Source organism: Asterias rubens, chromosome 21 (assembly GCF_902459465.1).
Source record: "Asterias rubens chromosome 21, eAstRub1.3, whole genome shotgun sequence".
NCBI lineage: Eukaryota > Metazoa > Echinodermata > Asteroidea > Forcipulatida > Asteriidae > Asterias > Asterias rubens.
In genome coordinates, this window is record NC_047082.1 from 11,066,113 (window position 1) to 11,091,772 (window position 25,660).

General features: G+C 39.4%; 3 protein-coding genes across 5 annotated transcripts in view; all 3 read left to right on the forward strand.

Moving 5' to 3' along the window:
* The window catches only part of LOC117304883 (regulating synaptic membrane exocytosis protein 2-like), a 30,994-nt gene extending 24,253 nt beyond the window's left edge, over positions 1–6,741 (forward strand). For 2 of the 3 annotated variants that reach the window (XM_033789525.1, XM_033789526.1), the window contains exons 16-21: positions 980–1,147; positions 1,855–2,029; positions 2,716–2,810; positions 3,697–3,810; positions 4,476–4,618; positions 5,140–6,741. In XM_033789525.1, coding sequence (XP_033645416.1) covers positions 980–1,147; positions 1,855–2,029; positions 2,716–2,810; positions 3,697–3,810; positions 4,476–4,618; positions 5,140–5,316 — 872 coding nt within the window. In that variant the 3' untranslated portion in view covers positions 5,317–6,741. The other variant, XM_033789527.1, reaches the window with a different exon arrangement.
* Positions 6,742–13,141: 6,400 nt separating this feature from the next.
* Positions 13,142–14,233, forward strand: LOC117304823 (thyrotropin-releasing hormone receptor-like). The gene has a single exon (XM_033789437.1). It carries the CDS (start codon positions 13,142–13,144, stop codon positions 14,231–14,233), a length of 1,092 nt encoding a protein of 363 aa, XP_033645328.1.
* A 4,173-nt stretch (positions 14,234–18,406) lies between these two features.
* LOC117304317 (carbohydrate sulfotransferase 11-like) lies at positions 18,407–23,765 on the forward strand. The gene is made up of 3 exons (XM_033788696.1): positions 18,407–18,419; positions 21,681–21,791; positions 22,158–23,765. The coding sequence occupies exons 2-3, from the start codon at positions 21,689–21,691 to the stop codon at positions 23,060–23,062; spliced, it is 1,008 nt and encodes a 335-aa protein (XP_033644587.1). The 5' UTR covers positions 18,407–18,419; positions 21,681–21,688; the 3' UTR covers positions 23,063–23,765.
* The last annotated feature ends 1,895 nt before the right edge of the window (positions 23,766–25,660 follow it).

Genomic DNA, 25,660 nt, shown 5'->3' on the forward strand with positions numbered 1-25,660 from the left:
TTTGTTTTTGCCAAATGATTGGTTGGATTTACATTAAATCGTCTCTTTGTATAATGTATTAACCCATTATGTGCCCCTCCCCCACCCCCAATGATAATATCGGGTGAAGGCACTGTATGTGTCCTACCCTGTCTCTTTGCCTATTATAAACATTTTGTTAGTTTTAAATAATGAAATTGCAAAATAATATCTGAATTTGCCCAAAACTAGCCTAACTCTAATCATAACCCTACCTCTCATCCTATACTAATTTCGACTTTAATTTTATCGTAGTCCTAATCCTAACCTGTGTTAATATAACCCAAACCTAAACATATCCCCTCTATAATCACTGTGGCCAACCCAAACCTTGACAGTTATCCCATATCCCCTTCAAATTTACCATAATAATAAAAAGCAAGAATATTCATTTTGGTTTTACCCTCAGACCGCTGTATGTAAGCATTGTATACTCAGTAATTTCCCGAGTCCTGTGGACAAAATCATCACATGCATTATTACTGCTTACACGCATCTGTGTAAGGGTAAAAACCAAAATTAAAGGAACGTTACAGAACTGGTATGAAACAAAAATCGTGAAGATCACAGATTTACATAAAACTTACACGGTCTGATGATGATGATAGTAGAAAACATTCCTCTGTCTGAAATTTCATATTTGATTAGAAATAAATAATCTAATTTCGCGTTGGGAGTTAATCGCTCAGTCAGCGTTTTATTCATTTTTGTTTTGGCATCGATGCAATGCAAAAATTGTCATCGGTTGTTCACTATTCTCTCGTGACTAGGATGGCCGATCGATCTTGAACTTCTACAAGTTCGGTAGCTTATGTAACTGTTGAATTACATAAAGTGCTTACACTGCCAGCAACTTTTTTTTTTTTGCTAGCAAAACCAATTCAGTAATGTTCCTTTAATATTCTTTATCCCCGATATCCATTTTGTTTGAAACTATTGTGTGTGTGTTTTGTTTTAACAGTGAGGGAATATGGGCGTGGTCGGGAGGGACTTATGCCACTATCTGTAGAGGCTGCATCACAACTCGCTATGGAGGATCGATTTGACCGCCTACCTCTATCCAGACATAGGTCGTGCCCAAGTGCAGGATGCAATACTTATAACAAGAGCGATCTGCCTCAAATCATTGGTAGGTGGACTTCTCAGTTTTCTTAAATATTAAAATATCCCCTCCCCCTATTATCAGTGCACTTAGATGCTATTTTATCATTATGGACTTGTAAAAACACAGCAAAAACTGTGGTGTTGAAATTTACACCATCAAATACTGTAACATTTAGATACAAACAAAATGAAATAATGTTCACTCCATGAACATTATGGCCGAGTGGTTATAAGAGCACCGGATTCAAGCTCTGGTTCGATTCTAGGTCGTGAAACTTGCTACGTAAAATTGGGGAGGTGGTGCTTTCAGCAATGCCGGCCAGGCTTCGGACTGATGATACCCAAGCCTATCTGTAGTAACCCTGTTTCAGCCCTAGGAGAAGGTGGCACGGCCTCTGGAAAAAAAAATATTGTAGCCCACACCCTGAAGTGGCCTTCAGGCCTTGTGTGTCTGGCGACTTGCATAAAAAAAAAAATACAAAAATACAAAAAACATTGGGTGTTAAAATAAGACTAACTTCCTCAATAACAAATCATTTTGATGCCATGTTAACACCCACAGATGTAAGATCTGGTTCTCTCGTCTGTATCTGTCCTATGTTGTCTTGCCCAAGACCTTACTTTGGCAATGTTGAACTCATCAATCACAGGTTTAAAACCAACTTTTCAAGCGTCAAATTGAAACAAAACAATTACAAATCCCACTGAAATTTCACTTTCTTCCTCGACCAGTTGCTGGGCCTTCTGAGGACACGTGGCCAGATATGTTCAACGAGAGACGCAAGCGTAGTTCATCTAGTTTCGGTAGCAGTATAGCAGGGAGCAGCATTGCAGGCAGTGACTGGGAGAGTTGCACAAGCTACAGCAGCGGCAGTCGTAACAGCATGGACTCTGACTATCACTTCAGGTATAAAATAGTGGATGATTATAGTATTATTTATACAGGGTAGCCCCATCAGTGTAAAAACCATGTTCTCCCTGGAGGCCCTGTAGAATAAAGCAATACACAGAACAAGAGATAAACAAATACACATGTATAATATAGAACAAGCCCCACATAAGCAACAACAGCACTCTATACCACCAGGAACAAAACAGAGAGAAAAGACAACGATGTCGAGGAAGATATTCTCCACTGGAAACGCAAAGTTTTATTTGGTTACGGTTGGGAAGATTTGAAGATATGGGAGCCCCTCTTGAAAAAAAACCCCGAACGACTGGTTGTGAATACAAACTCGTTTTCACCTCTTTCTGTCGATTTGAGTCAATGTATTAAATTACGCTTTCTTAAATAATAGGTTTATTGTTTGACAATAATCTTTAAAAAAAAATTAAACAGTAGGCCTACTTTTGCTTAATCTTTGACCCTGTATTATACAACATTGTTTTTGTTATTAGTGATATGTTTTGACAATAATCATGAACCTTCCTAAAACATTTATTTTGGCTTCAACTGTTATCCTGTGTTATACGACAATTTACTTGAATTATTTAATGTTTTAAGTCAGAAGTTTTGACAACCATGAACCGTTTTAAAACAGTTACTCGTTTAAACTTTGATGCTGTGTTGTACGACAATTCTTTCGAGTGTAGGCTGTCTACGTGCTCAATGCCTCGACCAGCACCTGACGGCGAGGACGGTATGATAACAGAGCCGGGTCCCGGGCAGGTTCTTCTAGAAAACTTTAGTGAGTACCTTCTTATTTGTTTGTCTTTTGGTTTGTTTTGTCGACCAGTTTCCGGGTCAGCACGGCCCAGAAATGGGTCATGGTCCCTGTGACCTGGAATCCGAGCCAACTCTAGACTTGTGGACAAGTCGTAAACTGAATCATATACGCCACCAGCAGAAGTCGACTATCTCACAACGACAGACCATTTTCACAACCTGTTCACAAGTCTCAGTATGACTCGGAAGTGATCAGAGTGTATTATTAAGTACTTTACAAACTCACTATTTTTACGTGAATAATTCTATCTGTGTTGTAAGATGTTTTTGTTGTATTCTTTGTTATATTATTTTGTATTATACATGTTTTTAGCTAGTGTTGTATATTCTGCATTTGCTGTTACTTGTAAATACACAATACTCCCATTTACAAACATTTCGATGTTGTCATGTAGTTATAATTGCTTTAACGTAGTCTTTTTTAAATTATTTGTTTTTTCCCTCGGTGTTTCCTTCTTTGTTAATCGCTTTTGGGGTTACACTTAACCTTTTTTAGTGGTTTCATTTAGATTATGTACAACACTACATACTTTTGTGGCTTGTAGTGTTTTTTGTAATGTTTTATGGTAAAACAAAAAATATTGTTGTGTAATTTATTTGTTAATTTGGTGTATAAAAGGCGGAAATTAATTTCCCATCGTGGATAATAAAGTGAATGGCAAACTTTGAGGCGCCAGGTGGCAGCAGACTTACCAGGTAAATTTCCTTTGTTCACGTAGTTCTGAGCAAGCGCACATTACCGAGAACAATGGATTTTACCTAGTAAGTCTGCTGCCACCACGCGTCCTGAAAGTCCCCCATTGAAATTGAAATACCTTTAACCACAATGACACAATTTCTCAATACAGATGGTAGACCGTGTGGGTTCATCAAGCTTGCAATGGCAGTCAGTAAAGGGTCCTTAGAGGTCGAGATCATCTGCGCAACCGGTTTGCTCTTTCACGGTGAATCGGAATCACTAGGTGAGCTTTTTAAACCGTAGATGTTCAATGTCGAAATGAAGGGCAAAACACTATTTTGCATTCATGCGGTACGTGTCCCATGTCAAAACGGAAGATATACTAACCCTTTGGTAACTCTCTGTTGTTTTGAGTTGCGCAATAAACATTTTAACGAAGGAACACTCATGGTTTTGCTAACAAAACAGTTGATGACAGCCAGGAACTTTTAAAGGCACTTTATGTAATCCACCATCACCATGTACTTAAACTGACAAACCAGTAGAAGTTCGAGATCGATCAGCCATCTGGGTCACGAGACAAATATTGAAAACAGACTACACATTTTGCATAATATCGATGCAAACAAAATGAACAAAACGTTCACTGAGCGATAAACTCCGAATGCGAAGTTAGATTGTTTATTTCTCATCAAAAATGACATTTCGGACAGAAAAATTTAAAGGATTGTTTTTTTACTATCATCATCATCATTAAACCGTGTAAGTTGTAAGTTGATTTTGTCCTTACCAATTCTGTAACGTTCCTTTAATCTTGGATGGTGGAAAGGCCTATAGTAATTGGTACTTCACAGCGTAGAGATAATTGGGAAGCCAACACGTAACCAGTAAAGCTTGAACTGAATTTTATATAATAATTATTATCAATTTTCTGGACCTTTTGCCCAGATACTTACGTAAAGACGTACCTCCTTGAGGGCGACAGACAGTTGGTGAAACGTAAGACTAAAGTCATGCATGCTACGTGCGAACCACACTATGCTCAGACTCTCAAATACTCTGCATGTGACATCACAGGTCGAAGGTTACAGGTCAGTAAACTATTAATGATGGTTTGAATTCATTTAACTCGAGTCATTGGAACAGTCTGGTTTCTGCTTGATTTATAAATAGGTTACCATTAATGTTATTTGCCCAGTGATCAGGGCACTAATGTCTAAGACACTTGACACTATTGGTAATTGTCAAATACCAGTCTGCTCACTTGGTGTATCTCAACATGTGCATAAAATAAACCTGTGAAAATTTGAGCTCAATGGTCGTCGAAGTTGCGAGAGAATAATGGAAGAAAAAAAAACCTTGTCACACAAAGTTCTGTGCTTTCTGATGCTTGATTTCGAGATCTGAAACTCTAAACTTGAGGTCTCGAAATCAAATTCGTGGAAAATTACTTCTTCCTCGAAAACTACGTCACTTCAGAGGGAGCTGTTTCTCACAATGCTTTGTATTATTAACCTCTCCCCATTATTCGTAATCAAGAAACGTTTTATGATGATAATTATTTTGAGTAATTACCAATAGTGTCCACTGCCTTTAACACATCTTTATCCAGGTGATGCTGTGGAGGAAGACCAAGATACGTGAGAGTAACCAGTGCCTGGGTGAGGCGCGCATTACCCTTGACATCCTCGAGGAAACCACACATTCAACCGCATGGTATACATTGTTCCCGTCTGGTGCCTACGAAAGCCTCAAATCTTCACAAAGTTTGGAGCTTCTCAAATTTTAAACCCTACTTTTATTTTGGAAACTCTCTGAGATACAACCTCGATCATTTCCTCGTTCTCTTGCCTTCACCGCTTGGTATTCGTGTCCCCCATCCTGTGCCTACGATAGAGAGCCTCCAGCCTTGACGGAGCTCGCTCCGCAAAATATAAATACCCCTGGAAAGGGAGTTGACAACTTCACCTACCAAGAGCCGTATACATGTGTTGAGAGAGTTAAGAAAACTGTTGTGACAAAAAAGGGTAGGGGCGAATGCTGGGTACCAGACTAGTCTGCTTATTGGGTTGTGCTGCATTTAGATTGAAAATTGCGTCCGTTTTTTTTATTTTTATTTTTTTTATTCACTTTAACCGTTAGTTTTTTCGAGTGGATGGTCCACAGGATCATATTCGCTCAGAAACCTGTCTCATCCAAGACTGCTGGGTGCCCTACTTTTGTCTTTCTACATTTTAAGAATGAGCAGTCTGAAGCGATAATCCAACTCCCAAACGGGTCACTGGCGATTTAAAGAAACACATAAGAAACCGCAAAAAAAAATTGAAAAGGCCCTCGTGGCTTCGCCACTCGTGTGTGTGGTCTCCCGTTCCAGTCGCTTGGGACCGCGGCTGTACGAAACTGTCCAAACCACAAAGGTCTTGACAAAAAGCTAACAAATGAATAAAGATTAAAGATGGCCGACAATAGGGAACTATACATAGTTTGATATGGTTTGATCAACCATTCGACAGCATTTTGTAATAAATTGAAGAAAATACGTCAGTGGTGAAAGAAATAGTGAAAGTTTTCATACAAATTAAACTGAATTTCGTATGACATTTTACGCACATGGTTGCCGTGTGTCTTTTATAATGTTAAGTGCTGCGTTCGGTGAAAAAAAAAACACCTTTTCCCAAAAGATTTTAGGGTTCTTTCAATTGAGATGATATTTTACCACGAATTTTTTATGACATGTATAATAATTTTCCGTTTGCGCAACTGTAGTTGAAAAAAGTATTTTTGAAAGAATAACACGTGTATATATTCAGCTTTTGAACTTACTTCCCTGTGACATTCGTTTTAACATAGTTGCCTTTATATGACATTATATCAGTCGTACTTTGTCCCTGTAATGTTAAAGAGAGCCGCTGTATGATATGAAGTCGTTGTGTTTATAAATTCGAATTCTAAATTTTAATTTGTGAAATGAACTAGAGAATAATTGTGTTAAAAGGTGCTATTTCGTCATGCTCGTGGCTTCAAATTAGTTTAACCTCATAATTTGACAGTTTTGTGCGCTAGGTGGTAGCAGACACGCCCGGTGAATATCAACCATTGATCTCAATATAGACCGTTCTCAAAGCTGTTAGCTCTGGACTGCATGAGCTCTAAAGGCAGTGGACACTATTGGTAATTACTCAAAATAATTATTAGCATAAACCTTTCTTGGTGACAAGTAATGGAGAGAGGTTGGTGGTATAAAACATTGTGAGAAACATCTCCCTCTGAAGTGCCATAGTTTTGGAGAAAGAAGTAATTTTCCACGAATTTGATTTCGAGACCTCAAGTTTAGAACTTGAGGTCTCGAAATCAACCATCTAAACGCACACAACTTCGTGTGACAAGAGTGTTTTTTTCTTTCATTATTATCTCGCAACTTTGATGACCGATTGAGCTCAAGTTTTCACAGGTTTGTTATTTTATGCATATGTTGAGATACACCAACTGTGAAGGCGAGTCTTTGACAATTACCAATAGTGTCCTCTGGCTTTAACAACATTACCTGATATTTTTTCTTTCTTTTTGTTCGCAACTTTCTTCTAACGCATATTTGGGTCATAGCCCGATGCTTTGCTGCGTGGTAATGCTTCAGTGCATTAGCAATACGAATTCAGTTACTCCGTGTGTCTTTCTGTTTCAAATTTCATGTACATACTTTGGTGCTATATAAAAAATAAAATGTAAATAGTATTGAAAAGGTGCTTGTATTAATATTGGCGATAGGTGTTTTGAAGTATGATGTTCTTTTTACGAAAAAAACGGTGTAGTCAAGGTATTTACTTTTGACTTGTTCCTGTCATAAACGCTGAATTTTCAGGTGTGTCGTGTATTCACCATGCTTCATACTAAAAGCCTTAATAAAAAAAAATGTTTTTATTGAAAAAAACATTTGTTACGCACAAAACTTCGATTGTTATTAAGTTTGGCATGTAACACATGATGGGAGAATTATTGTTTTTTCCAAAACGTATTTCACCATTACAGAAAAGTCGTTTAAAGGCAGTGGACACTATTGGTAATTACTCAAAATAATTATCATCATAAAACATTTCTTGATTACGAGTAATGGGGATAGGTTGATAATACAAAACATTGTGAGAAACAGCTCCCTCTGAAGTGCCATAGTTTTCGAGGAAGAGGTAATTTTCCACGAATTTTATTTCGAGACCTCAAGTTCAGAACTTGAGGCCTCCAAATCAAGCATCGGAAAGCACACAACTTCGTGTGACAAGGGTGTTTTTTTTCTTTCATTATTATCTCGCAACTCCGACGACCGATTGAGCTCAAATTTTCACAGGTGTGTTATTTTTATGCATATGTTGAGATACACTAAGTGAGAAGACTGGTCTTCGACAATTACCAATAGTGTCCACTGTCTTTAATGACTATGCTATGTCTTTAGAAACAATACAGAAGTCACAGGCTGGGGGAGGACGCTACGTGGCAGCAGGCACCAGAAGGCCACCGTCATCGCCAAGGCCCAATTTCACAGAGCTGCTAATCAAGCAGACATTAAACAAACTCTGCTCTGCAAAGAAGATCTAACATTTTAACCAGTCACCGCTGGTACGTGTGACATGATTTTGCTACCTTTTGTGTCGCAGCTCTATAAAATGTGGACCTGGTAAAGGCCATAATGTATGGAATTAGTCACGGTCCTCGAAGTGTGACGTCAGATGGGCCATCGTCTCAATAATTATGCTTTATTAACGATAATTAAGCAGTAGTTTTGTTGCCACCTAGACCGGGCCCCTGTATTTATCCACGAGCCTCGAAGAATGACGTCAGACGTTCAGGCTAGTTGCCACCTAGCGTTCCAAAGCCTCCATTGAAATGTTGCGCAACGCTTGGGGGCAGCAGACTTTCCCTGAGGGAAATTCAGACCTCGAATAACTATTACACCTTGCTGCAATATTATCACTTATAGTATCTTCGCTCATTATTGCGTAAATGTACGCCGTGTACAATAATTTCTCGCTACACCAACATGATGTGAATGTATGTTTTGATGTTTTATAATTAATAATACCTTAATACAAGTGTACATATTGTGCCTTCTTTATACAAAGGCGTCGCCGGTCTTTGTAAGAAAATGTTATAATTGTATAGGCACAACTAAAAACTACTTACATTGTTCCCACTTGTGCCTGTACACGCTTAATGTCAAACACAACATTCATTGGTAGTCAATTAATATTGAAAGTAACGCCGTAATGTTGTTTTTTTTTGCTCTATTTACAGATTCAGGTTTGTTTCCAACAAGAGTATGGAATAAACGTATTATTGAGTTGAATGAATGAATGGATGGATGGATGTAACCAGACCCATGCTGTTGGAGCAAAATTGTCTTAACAAATTTTTTTTCAAAATAGAGCTTAAATTTGATCCCCTCCCCTGACAAGATCAGTATAATAAAATTCCATACGAGACAAGAAACAAATGGAACAGGATTCAAACTGCTTCACTTAACCGGGATCTATTAACTGCATGAATGCTCAGCTGTGATATGGTAAATATTTTATCAGCTTTATAGACTTCATACACTTTCGGAACAGAAAGAAGAAAAAAAGTTCACAGATTTACAAATAACTTACAGGGTTAACAGAAGGTAGTGGTGAAAGACTTCTCTTGAAATATTATTCCATGGAATGCTTTACTTTTCGAGAAAACATTAAAACAATTATCAATTCTCGTTGTCGAGAATTACGGATTTATTTTAAACACATGTCATGACACGGCGAAACGTGCGGAAACAAGGGTGAGTTTTCCCCGTTATTTTCTCCCGACTCCGATGACCGATTGGGCCTAAATTTCCACAGGTTTGTTATTTTATAGTTGTGATACACGAAGTGTGGGCCTTTGGACAATACTGCTTACCGAAAGTGTCCAATGGCTTTAAAAAAGACGGGTATTCTATTCGATCAAGCTACCGCAAATAAAATACCGCAACCACCTTGATACCTTTAAAATAAATAACGGAGACACAATTATTCAACCTTGACAATTAAAGCAGGCTCAATACAATATTGAGGTAACTTTTGTCATTAAAAAGAGTTCAGAAACTGTTCACATGGAATGTGTTGTAGGGACTTTGTTTTGGATTTATTGGAACAGAAGTTCAATAATTACTAAAAACTTAAAAGGGCGCTACCGTTTTGAGTTATTTGATCTATTGTCTTTCTCTTGCTATTTCTGCTGTACGTTTATTCTTCATTATCTGTATGTTATAATTGCACCAATTAAGTAACCGTTACAACTTGACGGCTGTATGAACTGTAATAAACATTTATTTTTCATATTTCATGTGAGGTTACTTCCTAAAAGGAAGAATTAAAATGATGCAGACCGCAAAGTTTTGCTCCAATTTGCTTTAGAGAACTCGTGCGTTATTATATAAACAGTCCACTCAGAAAGTAACTAGCCTATCCCAAACTTTAAAACTTATCCTACTCCAAACCCTGGTTGCAGTAGTTTTTTTTTCAGTATTGTTAGTAAAGGGCATTAACTGCCCGATGCTATTGCATTGTTTGACATTGTTTAGCAATTTCGACCATTATTTACATTATCTTGAGAACAAAGCAAGCTGCAATAAAAATAGAAAATATATATATATTTTTTTGCACCAGCTCCTCTAATTTGGACATTATCTACCGAACACCTTGTTTTTGTTTGGGTTGAAAGAAAAAAAAACTCCCGAAGCAGAGCATATTGATGCATTTCTCTTATTGAATATACATTTAAAGTGTAATAAAATCCTTAACCGGTACGTACGATGTCTACTCCACCAAAATGGTAGGCCTGATATTAAAGTCGGTCTTTGAAATATTCTTTCAAAAATCAATTTAAGCCAGAACGTAAAATATGGCGATCCATCACCGGGACCAGAGGAAAGTGTGTAATTGAATACACATTCAATTGGGATGCATCACTTATCAGTCAACAGGTTGTCATAATATTCAAAGGCAGTGCGAATCGCCTGGGTGTCACGATGAGTCAATGATTTTGACTCAAAGTTAATCATTATCTATTTCACTCTGCAATAATATTCTACACGGCTTAATAGTATAACCCTCGCATTGGCTGCAATCGTTGATGAAGGCTACCATTGGCTGAGAGTCCTGCGCAGCGCGTATACATGAGTGCACTTTTCCCATTGTTTTTCATCAAAGATGGCGACCAGTGACGCCAACATTTTATACGGTGCAGCGTATTTGGAAACCAAGTTTACTGAGAGAAAAGAGTAGGCCTATAGTATTACTTTGGTGTTTAAGGTACACCATTATAATGCAGTTCTGGTCGGCTTGCCAAATACATTCATATTCAAACGATTGGGGCAATCGAATTAAAGGGTGCGTTCGTTTAGCTTCCCTTGGTCGACCTGGTCTGCCCCGGTGTGGTGGTTTCAACTTTCCGCCGTGTTCAGTTTTCCGAATGACCAAACACGAAAACATTACGTCATGCGTGTGACCTGCTTAAAAACTGTACGCATGAATACGTGTAAAGATTGTGCAAAGAATGTGACTAAACAGAAACAAATCGTAATACTTTAGAAACAATTTGGGGTCACTGACAGAACTACAGAGGGCGCCAGGGTACTCGCGGCGGTATTTTTGTCTGACTACGTCACCCGGAAAACTGAACACGCCGGAAAGCTAAAACCGTTCGAACAACGTGCTGAAATGTCCGGCTACGTCAACCGGAAAACTGAACACGGTGGAAGTCTGAAACCGCCACACCGATACGTTCAAATAGCTTTGACGGGGCTCACCCGGGTCAGCCCCCAGTGCCCTGCTTGTGGAGTGGGTCACTTGGGGGTGACTTGAGGTACATGCCGTCACCACGAGAGGGCGAGTGCGATCGTTCGATTGGCTCTTGTCAGGGGCTCACCCGAGTGAGCACTGCGGGGTCGACCCAGGAAAGCTTATCGAAGGCACCCAAAGACAACGGTGATCTTTGACATCTTCGAATGCTGCCGTCCCGACATTGACCCTTTTCAGACGGAAACTCTCTGGAGGTCTGAGTTCGGAACTTGTTAATGAAACTAATCAATCCCCCCGATGATTAATAACACTTTGAGGTCATGAATCTTCGAGGGAACGAAACAAGGTTAACACATATATAAAAATAATTGTACCTTTACGGGCGCCATAAGTATATATAAACGAAAGTACAAGTCATCCAGTTATAATTTAAGCAGTATGCTTTATGATCGACTTGACTGTCTGTCAGGTATTTATTTCATAATCAAATCTTGTTTTTTTTCTGGGTCCGGATCACACTGCACGCCAACGGGCACCTTAGTCCAAGAATGAAGTCCAAACCAATTTATAACACGTACGGAGATACGCATAGCTGTGGAGATAGGACACAACACTCGTGTGATGTTAATCGCACGTTGTCGTCCAAAGTACGACACCCATTACTTGTTAACTTACAGCCTCTAATTGAAACGACGCCGTATCTATCACACTACCGTCCGTTCACAAAAAAAAAAAAATCTGAAGAGTCGAGTGCGACACGCGGTTGAGATATTGAAAGACGGCCACTTGTTTTTGGCTACTTTGTATGTAGTAGCGATGCTGGGGGGACGATGTAATGATGTATGTGATCAACATGCAGTTTATGCCCTCAAGTCTCTGTAGTAGTGGGTACGATGATGCTTACCCATCAGCTAGCGATTACTGCGGGCGGGTGATGCATGGACAATCTCAGTCGGGAAGTCACCAAATCAACTGGATGCTGTATGGGATACTATACCCCAGTCTAAACCAAGGGTATGAGACCCTGTGGTACGAACATTTTGATCAACATGCAGTTATGCCCTCAAGTCTCTGATGTAGTGGGTACGATGATGCTGACCCATCAGCTAGCGATTACTGTGGGGATGCATGGACAATCTCAGTCGGGAACTTACCAAATCAACTGATGCTTTATGATGTACTCTAACCCAGTCTTAACCAAGGGTTTGAGACCCTGTTGTGCGAACATTTGGTGACTATTTCTGTTGAAATGGTAGGAAGCTTGTGCTAAAATTTAGGATAGTGGGGAGAGTACTGGTGACATTTTTTTGGCATGGACACATCGTGGAATGAATTGTCAGGATAATTTATTCGCATGGTGCGCAATTTAATGTACTGTTTTTGATTGGCTTCTTCTGATAGACACAATAAAAATGTTGAGGCATTCTTGGTGTTCACTGTTCATAACACGGAGAATAGACTTGATGACAAGTCGTTAGGCGCTGCCTATGTGTCTGCCGTTCATGCAACAGTCACAGGGCGATTATACACATGCAACAGTCGTAGGTAGCGCGTTCACACACATCTGGGATCGAGGGTGTGTGTATCGTCCCCGTAGCTACACCGCGCTGTAACTACACACCGCGCTTAACAATTACCGTCTTGACTTTAAGACTATACGGAGAGGGGCATCGTGCTATGTACAAAACTAGCTAAATTCCTGGTGAATGATAAATACAAAACAAAACTGGTGAATGCATTTAAAAAGTAGGCCTACATCACGGACTTAAAGATAGCCTCTGGAAATCGAACAACCATTTGATTTTAAAAGCAATGGATGCAATGTTGGTGTGCACCGAGACCGGAACACTCAATTTCTCTACAAACGACGCAGACGCTCTTGCGCTATTCTACAACGAGTTCGATAAAATCATCGTAGTGTGCATCTTGCCGATCATCGCTGCGTTCGGAGTTGGGACGAACCTCTCCTTCATTTTCATCGTGGCCCGAGTTGCCCGAATGCGAACGATGACCAACTTGTACCTGGTTCAACTTGCCGTGGCCGATTTGTTGTTTTTGTTACTGACGCTGAGCGAAACGTTGATCTATTACGGAGCGTCACCGCTGAGACTGGACATGACAGTTACTGGATTCGTTGGGAGTGTTACGTTCTACTCTTTACGTGGTACCGTCCACGCAGCCAGTATGATGCTGGTTACCGTAGTGGCTCTGGAGAAGTATAACGCCATCTACAGACCGCTGCACTACCAGGCTCACTGGTGCCCCGGTAATCGTAAACGGGCCATTAGGATGAGTTTAGGGGTATGGGTCTTATCCGTAGTGGCAGTGGGTATTGTTGGGCCATGGCTTAGTGAGTACGTCTTAACCTGTATAACGTGGCCTGAAAACAAATCCGAATTTAAAAACGTTCCCAATCACGTGTATACTTTAAATGTGGATACGTCATCAATGACGGCGTTCGAACTGCTTACGGACCCGCACAGTGATCCCCTGTGGTACACGATCACGTTTCTCGCTGTGGCTCTGGTCAATGCCGTCTTGTTTGCCAGGATCGTCCGGGCGCTGAACGTGCGCGTGGTCCCGTTCCGTCCGGAGAACGCCATGCTGGAGGCCCGGATCGTACGGACTCGGAACCAGGTGGCGTGGATGCTGGTTATCAACGGTGCAGTTTTCTTTGTTCTGCTTGCTCCGAGGAAAATCTTCGCTTTCGTCTGTGCTATAACGTTGATGTCGAATCGCAGATTACTGGGGCATGTGGAGCGGGGTTACATCTTGAACGTGTTCCGGATCATGACTTATTTAAACTCAGTCGTGAACCCCATCGTCTACAGTGCAGTTAGCCCTCGGTACAGGACAGCGTTCCGTCGAGCGTTTAAGCTCAAATACAAAATAAGATCTTTTTAAAAAGAAAATGAAAATGCATACAAAACCTTAAAGGTACAAAGTAAAGTAAAGATGTGAAGTCAATGTGAAGTCACGCATGACTAGTCTTCAAGAGATTATTTCTTTCTGTAATTTTAAAGTTGTGGAATCAGCATTCGGTGACACAGCACTCATAACATAAAATAGGGTCCCAATGATAACAATGGGAGACTTTCTGGGACGATAGAGGGCAGCAGACTTACCGGGTATATCCATTGTTCTCAGAATTATGCGCATGTTCAGAACTACGTAAACAATGGAAATTTACCCGGTATGTCTGCTGCCACCTAGTGTTGGAAAGTCTCCTATTATCATACGTAACATCACGATAAAAATTTATATATCTATATATAGAATGGTTTATTAAAAAATTTCATAAGCAGCCACATGCTGAATTGCAACAATTTACAATAAAAAGGGTAAACAATACAAAATTTGTTAAAAAAGTTACAAATTACATTAAAATTTGACATTAGAAATTTCCTGATAAAAGAAAATAAGGGACATAACCAGTTTGGAAATAAAACAATATTACTTGTAGACAAATTGAAAGGGTAAGAACTGCAAAACTGCAATAATTATAGTGTGAGAGTTACTGAGAATTAAAAAGATTTATTAAATAAGGGACAGCACTATTTCTTAGAGTCTACTAGTCTTACATTTAGGCTGATATATCAAATTAGTTTTGCGAAGAACCCTGTGATTTTTGGGGGGTGGGAGGAGGTGCGACATAGTCTGTTTAGCAGTAAACTCTGAGGCAAATTTTGAATACAGTGACCTGCGTCGATTGCTTAGACTTGGTAAGTAAAGAGACTCTAATGCACTAAGGTAGTCATTGTAAATATCCCCTAAAATAAGCTTGATGACACGCCTCTGGATTCTTTCCAATTGTTGCACATGTTGTTGAGTTAGTGCACCATTCCAAAGTGGTACTACATATTCAAGGAGTGGTCGCAGGTATCCTTTATAGATTGTTACGAGGTCGTCTACGGGTAAGGCATGGCCTTTAAGAACACGAATCATATGAATTCGACTGTTAGCTCGTTGGAGTATACTGTTGATATGCGACCCCACTTCAAATCCTGCTGGATATGGACACCAAGTAGTTTAACGGTTTGCGATTGGGTCAAGGGGTGGCTATTGATCTCCAGAGCTGGGGTGGTTGGGGACTTCGAGAAAAAGTAATTTCCATGGAGTTGCATTTTTGGGGATTGAGCTTCATGTTGTTAGTAGCTGACCATTGCACAAGGGAATCTATTGACTGTTGCATTTGTGATTGGTCCTGAGAGGAGCGGCATTCTATTAAGTTCAAATCGTCTACACACTTCCAGCAGAAGGTCGAGATTTTGGCATGCATCATTAATGACTGCTGAGAAAACAACTGGCCCAAGCCGAGTTCCCTGTGGTACTCCACCATGCATATGGGTCCAGTTGGATAAGACTCCCTTATAGCGGACACACTGTTGACAATTAGTTCCTATCCATTGAACAAGGCACGGTTCAACACGTAGATGAATCAATTTGGATATGGCTTTGTTGTGGTCTATTAGGTCAAAAGCCTTGCTGAAGTCAGTTGTGACGAGTGTCGATGTTGTTTTGTTTTTGTCTGCATGCCGGTACAAAGTATTCATCAGATCAATTAGGCAGTGTGTAGTAGAGAGTCCCTTTCGATTCCCGAACTGGCGTGGGTCAAGATGCGGTTCGAGGTCAAGTGTAGTCCATCTGGCGACAAAACCTTCTAAAACTTTGGCAAAGTGGTCTGTTAACGCGATTGGCCTCAGCTTATCAACCGATGCAGGGGAAGTTTTGGGAATAGGGATGATGACAGCTCTTTTCCAGACATCTGGAACAATACCAGATTGAAGGGAGGTATTGAAGATGTAGGCCAAGGGCGTGCTCAGTTCGCAGGCGTATTCTTTTATGATGCGTGTAGGGATGTTGTCTGGTCCTCCAGATTTGCCACGTTTAATGTTCTTCAGCTGGTGATAAACTTCCCAAGGATGGATAATTGGGACAGAGGCAGGAAGAGGTCGGTAGGCAGGTAACTCCTCCGCATTGATTGGTTGTATGTCACTTGCCACAGAAGCAAACTGGTTGTTTATGCTGTTAGCAATATCAAACAAATTGTTGGTCTCAATTCCTGGCACTTTGATTGGTTTGCTCTCTTTGTTTGAATTTGTAATTATCTTGATCTCCCGGTACCAAGCAGCTGGGTTGGAAACTTTTAGCCGTTTAACTTTGATGCAATAGTGCTCACGTTTTGCTGTGGAAATGGCTCGGACTATTTTATTACGCAGGTACTTCCAGGTGCGGGTGTTTTTGTTGTGGAAAGCATCTTGGCGTTGTCGAATGAGTGATTTGATAGATGGAGTCATCCATGGCTTATCATTTACATGAAGCTTGGTTGTCCGGACTGGAAAGTGATGTTCAATGGCTGCATTTAAAGTATTGTAGAAGGCAGTAGCCTGTTGGTTGGGGTCTGCTGCTTCCATGACCGGGGACCAATCATGGTTACATATCCAGGAACCAAACTGTCGTATGTCACGTAGAGGTCTAGTGATGTGCGTTACAGTAGTATTAGCATTAACACAGCTAGTTTTCAGCGGTGACCAGAGTACAGTGCTGTGGTCTATCCTTCCGAGGGGGGAGCAAACCTGTGGCACAGACTACCTCAGATACACAGATGTTTCTAATAAAAAAAACATTCCAATGTTTATATGTAGGTTCAATTTATTTGTTTTTATGTGACCTGGTTTATAGCAAATAACGTCAAAAAGATGATGCATTTTAGGCGATAAATTATTTATACTTTTGATACCTTATGTTCGTTAGGTTTAGTACAATACACAGGTACGTATACATAATATTGAGAGGGACCTAACAAAAACATATAATAAATAAATAAATAAGAACACGTACCTGCCGGTATTCATCACAAGTGATGCTCATGGCGAATGAAGCACGTAGAATAATCTAATTGAAAAACGTGTCAGTCTTGCAGCAAAACAAACCCTGTTGTTGTTCACATAATGAAATTCTAAACTAAAACTCAACCTGTTTGAAAAACTATAGTTTTGAGACAAGTTTATGACAAATACTTGTAATGCATGTTGACAGTTCAAGCATTTACAATAAATATGTTCTATTGACTTAGACGTGTAATTAAAGCCATTGGCGCTCTCGGAACAGAAACAAAATAAAAGTTCACAGATTTACAAGTAATTCACAGGGTTTACAGAAGGTAATGGTGAAAGACTTCTCTTGAAATATTATTTCATGAAATGCTTTACTTTTTGAGAAAACATTAAAACAATTATCAATTCTCGATATCGAGAATTACGTATTTTGTTTAAAACACATGTCATGACACGGCGATTGAGCCTAAACTTGCACAGAGATATGTTATTTTATATATAAGTTGTTTACCGAAAGTGTTCAATGGCGAAAGTGTCCAAATACATGTTTGTTCTCGGTTGGTATTCCACCTCAGACCGGAGCCTAATACAAGGGTTGGGTTTTCAGTCCCTAAATCTTGTTTTCGTGCAAATCTACAAATCTACAAAAACCACGCAGTCAAGTAGGGACTGAAAACCCAATCCACATAGTGGAATGACCCCCGTACATTTCTTTCTCACACCAACAAATTCTCATTATACACAGGTCGACCTTGGACGGGTGTTTTTTCCCCTAAAGGTTCGTTGAATGAAAGTGGGTGTGGTTGAGTGAGGCGACAATAAACTTGTCCTTTTGAGCGCCATCAGAGCGTTGAGATTGTATGAGCTTGAATCTTTGTGTGGATGGTTGCACTTTTGGTATTGTCAGTAAACCTCCAGAGCCACTTTACCACCTGATAAATATACACAGACACAAGGATTTGTTGTTGTAGTGAACTCTGCCAAGAGTTAATTTATTCCGTACTCTGAATTCCGTGGTAAAACGCCAATTCATAATAGATAACACTTTAGACACTTGTGGGGGCTATATAGTCTTCCAAAGGTTCATCGATATCTAAGAAGTGGATAAACCATTGGTGTGGTTTACACACGGAATTAACTAGGGTTGATTTGGTGCTATCTACGGTAGATACTAAAGCGGGCTGCAGGCGCTTTGGTCGCTGCCGTGTTTTGCTGCTTATTAACGGGTTGATTCTGCCAAGATCCTACAGAAGGTAAGACTCTGGAATGTAGTATTTTGCTAGAATGTGTGTTTTTGCTTTGTTGTTGTTGTCTGGATTGAATATGCATCCGTGCCACCTGTTTAGTTTAAGATCCTTAATATATTATTGATACCGATAATATCTGTGTTAATATATCGAAATTACTGTGAACTTTAAGGAGCACGTTGCCTTGGATCGGTCGAGTTGGTCTTTGAAAACCGTTCGTAACCGTTTTTTATAAAATGCATATGTTAGAAAGATGTTTTAAAGTAGAATACAATGATCCACACAAACATGCCTCAACATTGCACGGTTTTCCTTTTACCTCGTCGACGAACACGGTCGGCCATTTATGGGAGTCAAGTTTATGTTTATCACTGTTGTAGTCGTTTGTAATTTTCTTAAAGGAACACGTTGCCTTGAATCGGTCGAGTTGGTCTTTGAAAAGCATTTGTAACCGTTTGTTATAAAATGCATATGGTTAAACAGATGTTTTAAAAGTAGAATACAATCATCTACACACATTTGCCTCGAAAATGCGTGGTTTTCCTTTTACTTTACATACCTAACACGGTCGGCCATTTATGGGAGTCAACAATTTGACTCCCATAAATGGCCGATCGTGTGTCTACGAGGTAAAAGGAAAACCACGCAATTTCGAGTGATATTTGTGTGGATCAAGATATATTACTTTTAAAGTAACTTTCTAATAATAAGCATTTTATAACAAACGCTTTTCAAAGACCAACTCGACCGATCCAAAGCAACGTGTTCCTTTAAGCACTTTAATCTGTTTATCTTAAATTGTCTAACCTTGTTCTTACTTGCTTAACTTTTTAATAATTGTCTTTTGGTCGTTAAGCATTTTTAATCCGTTTTCTTTGTTTTGTGTGTGTTATTTTAAAGGGTTCGTGTACTTCAAAATTACATTAAATTTACACGTGGTATAGAAAGCTGTCCTCAAAATATTACTTGCCGATTTAGTGAAGTTTTGAGAAATGAGTAAAACAAATTTCACGAACACAGATTTCGTCTCAGTAGGGATGTACCAGAACGTAAACGAAAGGACGTACGACGAAAACCTAAAAATCTAATAAGCGTGTACGTGTCACATGGGTACCTAATTATTCCATTTGGCGTACGCCCAGTTCTGAATAATGAGCAATGAACAGTGCACTGGATAATATAATTCACTCGCAGAACTATACATACCGCCCATTTGGGTAAATAGGGGGGGGGGCTGCGCTGTGTGGTTTTCTTTATAAATAATAGCCTAATCCCGGTGGTATAGACGCGTTTACAAATGGCGAAGGGAAATATTGTTTCCCCCTTTACCCATGTGTCTTCGTTTCGTGCATGTGACATCTTAATAGTGACCCTTGTTGTGTTTTCTCGGGGAAGTAATGTTTAAATTTTAACTTCAAATATTCAATTTTTAGGAGATTTTACATCTGAGTTTTGCTTCTAAAACAGCCCTTGACTCCCCTGAGAAAATCGGAATGTGCATTCAGCTCCTTAGATACTTGAGTGGGGTTTGGGTGTATGTGGGGTGTACATTTACTCGAGGGACACACATGAAGAAATTAATGTAATCAATAAATTAACACAAAACTAAAATATTCACACAAAGCATAAGAGATGGGGGGTCTACAGAATTCTACCCTAAATAGTTGAAGGTATTGAACACGTTTGGTAATTTGTTAAAGACCAGTATTCTCACTTCGTGTATCCCAACATATGCAAACAAATAACAAGCCTGTGTGAAAATTTGGACTCAATTGGTCATTGATGGCAAGAAAAAGCTGAAATAAAAAACACCCTTGTTGTTAAATAGTGTGCTTTCAGATAGTAATAAAACGTTTCTGGTCAGAAGTCTTTGAAAATTTTAGTAAGAATTTACCTGTTTCTCAAAAACCGTGTTACTTCAGAGGGAGTCGTTTCTCGCAATGTTTTATACTATCAATAGCTCTCCGTTGCTCGTTACCAAGTACATTTGTATGCTGATTTATATTTTGATTATTTACTAAACGTGTACAGTGTCTTTAACAAGCTCACCAAAATTAAATAAATAAATAAATAAAATAGCGCGAAATGGACCGAAATGGCTTAAAATTGCCCCCCCCCCCCCTTAGTATTGCAGGCGATCGGCGGCACTAATTTTTCATAAACTCCCGGGAAAATCCCTGGAGTTTTTAACCCCACCGTCACCACAGCAATCGTTCTCACTCTCCCATTTTATATAGGTAACTTCCGGGAGTACTATTTCAAAAGGAATATGCACGGCCGTTTCACACTTACGATCAAACCCAAGGAAATACTTATGGTGTGAAAAGGGCTTTTCTTAGTAGTTCAAAAAGATCGACCAAAGGTTCCCGGGAATTTTACCGGGAATAATTATAGTGCGAAAAAGATTCATGAGATTCTACACTTCACTCAATTCAATTTGGCGGGTTGAACCACCGTCATGTGGTTACACGTGCCGGGGCTCTAATCTGTCACACTGCACACGACTATCTCTTCTGTCAGGAGGTATGCCCATCCTTTGTGGACAATAGGGCTACAGGTTAATCTGGGCCTGGTCGTGGTGCGCCCCTCAGACCGCCTCTCGGACAATAAAGATTTGCATACGTTCCAGTAATGAGGGGACAGGCAGTGCTGCTGGTGCAAGAGTATCGAGTGACCAATCAAAATTCTGGTTACACGCCCGAGCATTTACCATACGTCCTATTTAGGTTTCCGTACGTCCTTTCGTTTACGTTCTGGTACATCCCTCCTGAGACGAAACTCGTTTTGAAATGAAATTTTCATATCTTAGTTTTAGACTAATTAAAGACACTGGACACTATTGGTAACTGTCAAAGACCAGTCTTCTCACTTGGTTCATCTCAACATATGCATAAAATAAAAAAAACTGTGAAAATTTGAGTTCAATTGGTCGTCGAACTTGCGAGATAAAGAAAGAAGAAAAAATACCCTTGTCACACGAAGTTGTGTACTTTTAGATGGTTGATTTCGAGACCTCAAATTCTAAATCTGAGGTCTCGAAATCAAATTTGTGGAAATTTACTTCTTTCTCGAAAACTATGTCACTTCAGAGGGAGCCGTTTCTCACAACGTTTTATACCACCAACCTCTCCCCATAACTCGTTACCAAGTAAGGTTTTATGCTAAAAATTATTTTGAGTAATTACCAATAGTGTCCACTGCCTTTAAGTGTTCTTATTTGAGGTACATCGTGTGTTTCATCTTTTGTTTTGTAATCATGCAGAACAGTTTCCAGGATGTTGCTGAAAAGGCGGCCCGCAATTTTCGTCTGCTTCATCTTCGCATTCGTGTTTTTAACTTCATTGATGACGTCCGTGTATGTCTTCAACGACCTGACAGGTATGTACAATACGATATACATCGTATCCTTTAAACAATCAAGGCACTTCCCCAAGACTAAAACAAAGGAATTCTTCCTTTCGTTATGCACAGAGCCTCACCATAGGCCGACAGGGTCTGTCGTAAGGTGAACATTAATTTGATTGATGTCTCTATAATTGAAATCCTATACCAATTACTAGCCTATTATTTGTCCCAACTCGCCCCCCCCCCCCCCGAAGCACAAGGATAAAATGATCAAAGAAAAAAAGTTAACAAGGAATAAAAAAAAAAAAATGATTGAACATGTTCAGTTACGCCACTGCACCTAAGCGACTGCACAATGATTACATTACTAACTTAGTTAAATTATTGTTTTTTTATCAGTTTTAGTTCATCGCCAACCACAAAATGATGGACTTTCTAAGAGTACCATAGTGGTCCATGGTGTCGACCAGACAGAAGCTGAACGTATTCAGCACCAAAGACGGACACGTGCACAAAGAGTCTGCAAAAACATATTAGGACTTAAACCAGTCAATATTTTGAAGGACCATCTAAGATTTCCCCGACCAAAGTATGAGAACCAATGGCGTAGCTTGACTTACTTACTGGATGATCGAAAAGTCGCATTCTGCTTAGTGCTTAAGGCAGGTTATTCAAACTGGCTCAGATTCATATCAAGCATCACGACAGAAGGGGTGGCCAAGTTGAGTAAATGCTTGGGTATTGATACTTTTGATGAAATCCGACCAAAGCTCAAGGCCTACAAGAAAGTTATCTTTGTCCGCAACCCAATCAGCCGTCTGCTGTCCGGATACGTGGATAAATTTGTTAACTTACCAAATCAAGTCGTCACCCAAATGTCGAGGGACATCATCAAGAAAGTTCGTGGGAAGGCCATCCCTAAGAGTCGGCGTCCAGACCTGACATTCCCGGAGTTTCTGCACTACATTTCAACAACAAAAGAAATATTGAACCCCCACTGGCTACCTATTCATGAGCTAAAAGTACCCTGTGACATTGACTATGATTTCATTGGAAAGATTGAAACTGTGTCTCGAGACATCGAATACATGAAATCGCTGTACAACATAAGCAAGAGCGCCGTGTATCCGCAAGCGTATATCTCCGACACGAAGCGAACCGAACTTATGGTAAATTATTACCGCAATATAACAACCGAGACTCTCGAGAGAGTCATACAAAAATACAAAATGATTTCCTCATTTTCGGGTATCCTTTGCCAAAAGATGCATCAAATATTTCGGAATATATTCAAAACGATATGAAAGCATACGACCAATATTGCCTCTGATTGAAATGATTGTGAAATTACAAAAGTCAAATAAATAAAATTTTAATTGGAAATACTAACCACCTCCATTCTGAGAACGACAGAAGACTTGGCCTTACAAGTTTAGGTGTGTAAAGAGTGGATCTGGAGCATACACAGTTAGCCTACTGTGACAAGTAGAATAATTCACATCCGGGTACTTTTCATTTATTCATACTCACCTTTTTAATTACACCGGTTAGCGCGCCCTCATCGGCCGCAAGACGTCAGAGGGTCAATCTTTCCTTTGACGTCGGAGACTTAACATCACATTATTTTCTCCGTCTTCCTTTCAGGTAATTACCATTCTATTTTCCATCAATTCCTCTTGTATAAATTATTCGTAGAGTTTAGCTTATTTTATGACATGTTTCTTTTTGACAAGAGAACGGTTTTCTAGAGTTAATTTACTTAGTTTTGAGTCGGGAAAGAAAACTCCCGTAGTAGATAAATTTCTTTTTGATTTGAATTTCCTCAAGTCTCCTCTCTTAGATTTTGTTAATAGTTTTGCATTACTAGAGTTCGGAAGTAATGTCGTACTTATTTTCTTATTTAATGTTGTAAATATTGCTGATTTTGCGGAGTTATCCTCTAATTTTGGTTCAAATCCCCATAGCGTTTGCACAGCGTTTTTGTTCAGGCCCCTACTCCTAAAGTATGAGGATAAAATAGTTAAATCATATATCAAATTGAAGCTTAGAACATAAGCTTTACTCTAACAAAAAAAAACATTCTTCATTAATTAACCACGTGGTCTTCATTTGAATTTTTAATTTGTAAACTTGATGCAGTCACTTTCATGTTATTGTGAAATATTCTCTTTGGTAAATGCCATACAGTATGTACCTATCATGAGTTGTGACTTCTTGAGATGAGTCTAGGCGTTTGAACATAACTGGATGCAGTCACTTCCATGTTATTGTTAAACATTCTCTATGGTAAATGCAATTCAGTATGTACCTATCATGAGTTGTGACTTCTTGAGAGGAGTCTACTCAAGTCTCTTTTTCTTGTTTTTCTACATACGTTCTGGACCACAGCGCAGTATCTGTTTCTTCGTTTCCTAACCGAGTTCTGGACCAATATGCTTTGTACACGAAGGCTTAGGGTTTTCGTTTAACGAACGTGCATATATAAATAGGGGTTTTTGACGATGACGACATACCATGGTGTCCACAGAATTACACTAAACTTAAACAGTTTGAAGATAATGACAGTTGAAAGCTTCCCTTAAATATTACTTGCTGTGGTGTTGTAGTTTTTGAGAAATTAGTGAAAAAATGTCAAATTTAGACTCCGAGGTGTTTTCTTCGTGGACGAACGTGCGTAATTGAATAGGGGTTTTTGACGACGACGACGTCCTCGTCAAAAACCCCTAAAGGCATCTAATACTACATTTCAACCCTACTTAATAGTTAAAGGCGTTAGCAGTTCATATTTAGTGACAATGGTCGCAAAATCATGAAACGAGAATTATTTCGCCGGATCATAATCCCCTCTGTTAATGCACACATGTAAAAACCCACAATGTTTACATCGTGCCCTTCTAGCCTAGTGGTAATCAGTCGCGACTACACATCTGAGAATTGCCAGTTCGAATCTCCGTCCGAAATCAATATTTTTTGTATCCCCAAAAACTAAAAATATATTTCTTTTTGTAATATTTCAGTTTGATTCTTATCTTTATATCGATAGTGTTGCCTTTTCTTTTTCTCAAATGTTAGCCCAACATAACCTGTGTGCATGCATGACACGATGATGTTTAAAAACACAGTAAGCGAAAAATGGTGATCATAAGCACAGAGTTTGGTGGTTAAGAGTTCTGTGAAATCAACTTGTACTAGATCAAACATCAAACCACCGACCCAAAAAATAATTTAAAATCGTAATTAATTAACCACGTGACCCATATTTGCATATTTAATTGTACAAGGGGACAAAGTTGTTGGAACTTCCTGTTGATGCTGACATCATGAGAACATCAGCATAAGTATTGGAATTGCACTACCTATTGAACCACTTGGAGTGTTTAAGGAGTCCAACACGTCAGTCTAGAGTCCAACTCTGATTGTAAAAATCAATTCAGGCATCATCTTCAATTTAATTTTATGCAACAAGCAAACTTATAAATTTTCTGATTTTATTTCAAAGGGTAACATAAATGGCTGTTAGCAAACGGTTTCGAACAAAAACTACATAGTGTACGTGCACAATACTCTTACTGGCCTCAAGCATTTACCTCTAGATAATAAATCAAGCATTCAGTTCAAAATGATAAAAGTTTGTTATTGCCATATTATTCAGCGAACCATGAATCATACACAGCTACAATTCACAAGAAAATCTATGCGTTGAGGGTAACAGACAGCACACAATGGAACCGGAGTTTAACAATGACAATACCGAAAGTGCAATCGTCAGCCGTTGAAGTTTATTATACAGGGGGGTGATGGTGATCAAAAGGATAAAAGTCTGTTGTCGATACAACAGCCCACTTATATTCAACAGACCATGAATCACGGACCATATGCGCAAAATAAAATATTCAAAAGAA

What these genes read in the sequence shown, in the direction of transcription:
- LOC117304317 (XM_033788696.1), top strand. Translation starts at nt 21,689, where the DNA reads ATGTTGCTGAAAAGGCGGCCCGCAATTTTCGTCTGCTTCATCTTCGCA. An exon ending in TGTCTTCAACGACCTGACAG is followed by an intron (nt 21,792 to 22,157) that starts GTATGTACAATA and finishes TTTTTTTATCAG; the next exon opens with TTTTAGTTCATCGCCAACCA.
- LOC117304823 (XM_033789437.1), top strand. Translation starts at nt 13,142, where the DNA reads ATGGATGCAATGTTGGTGTGCACCGAGACCGGAACACTCAATTTCTCT.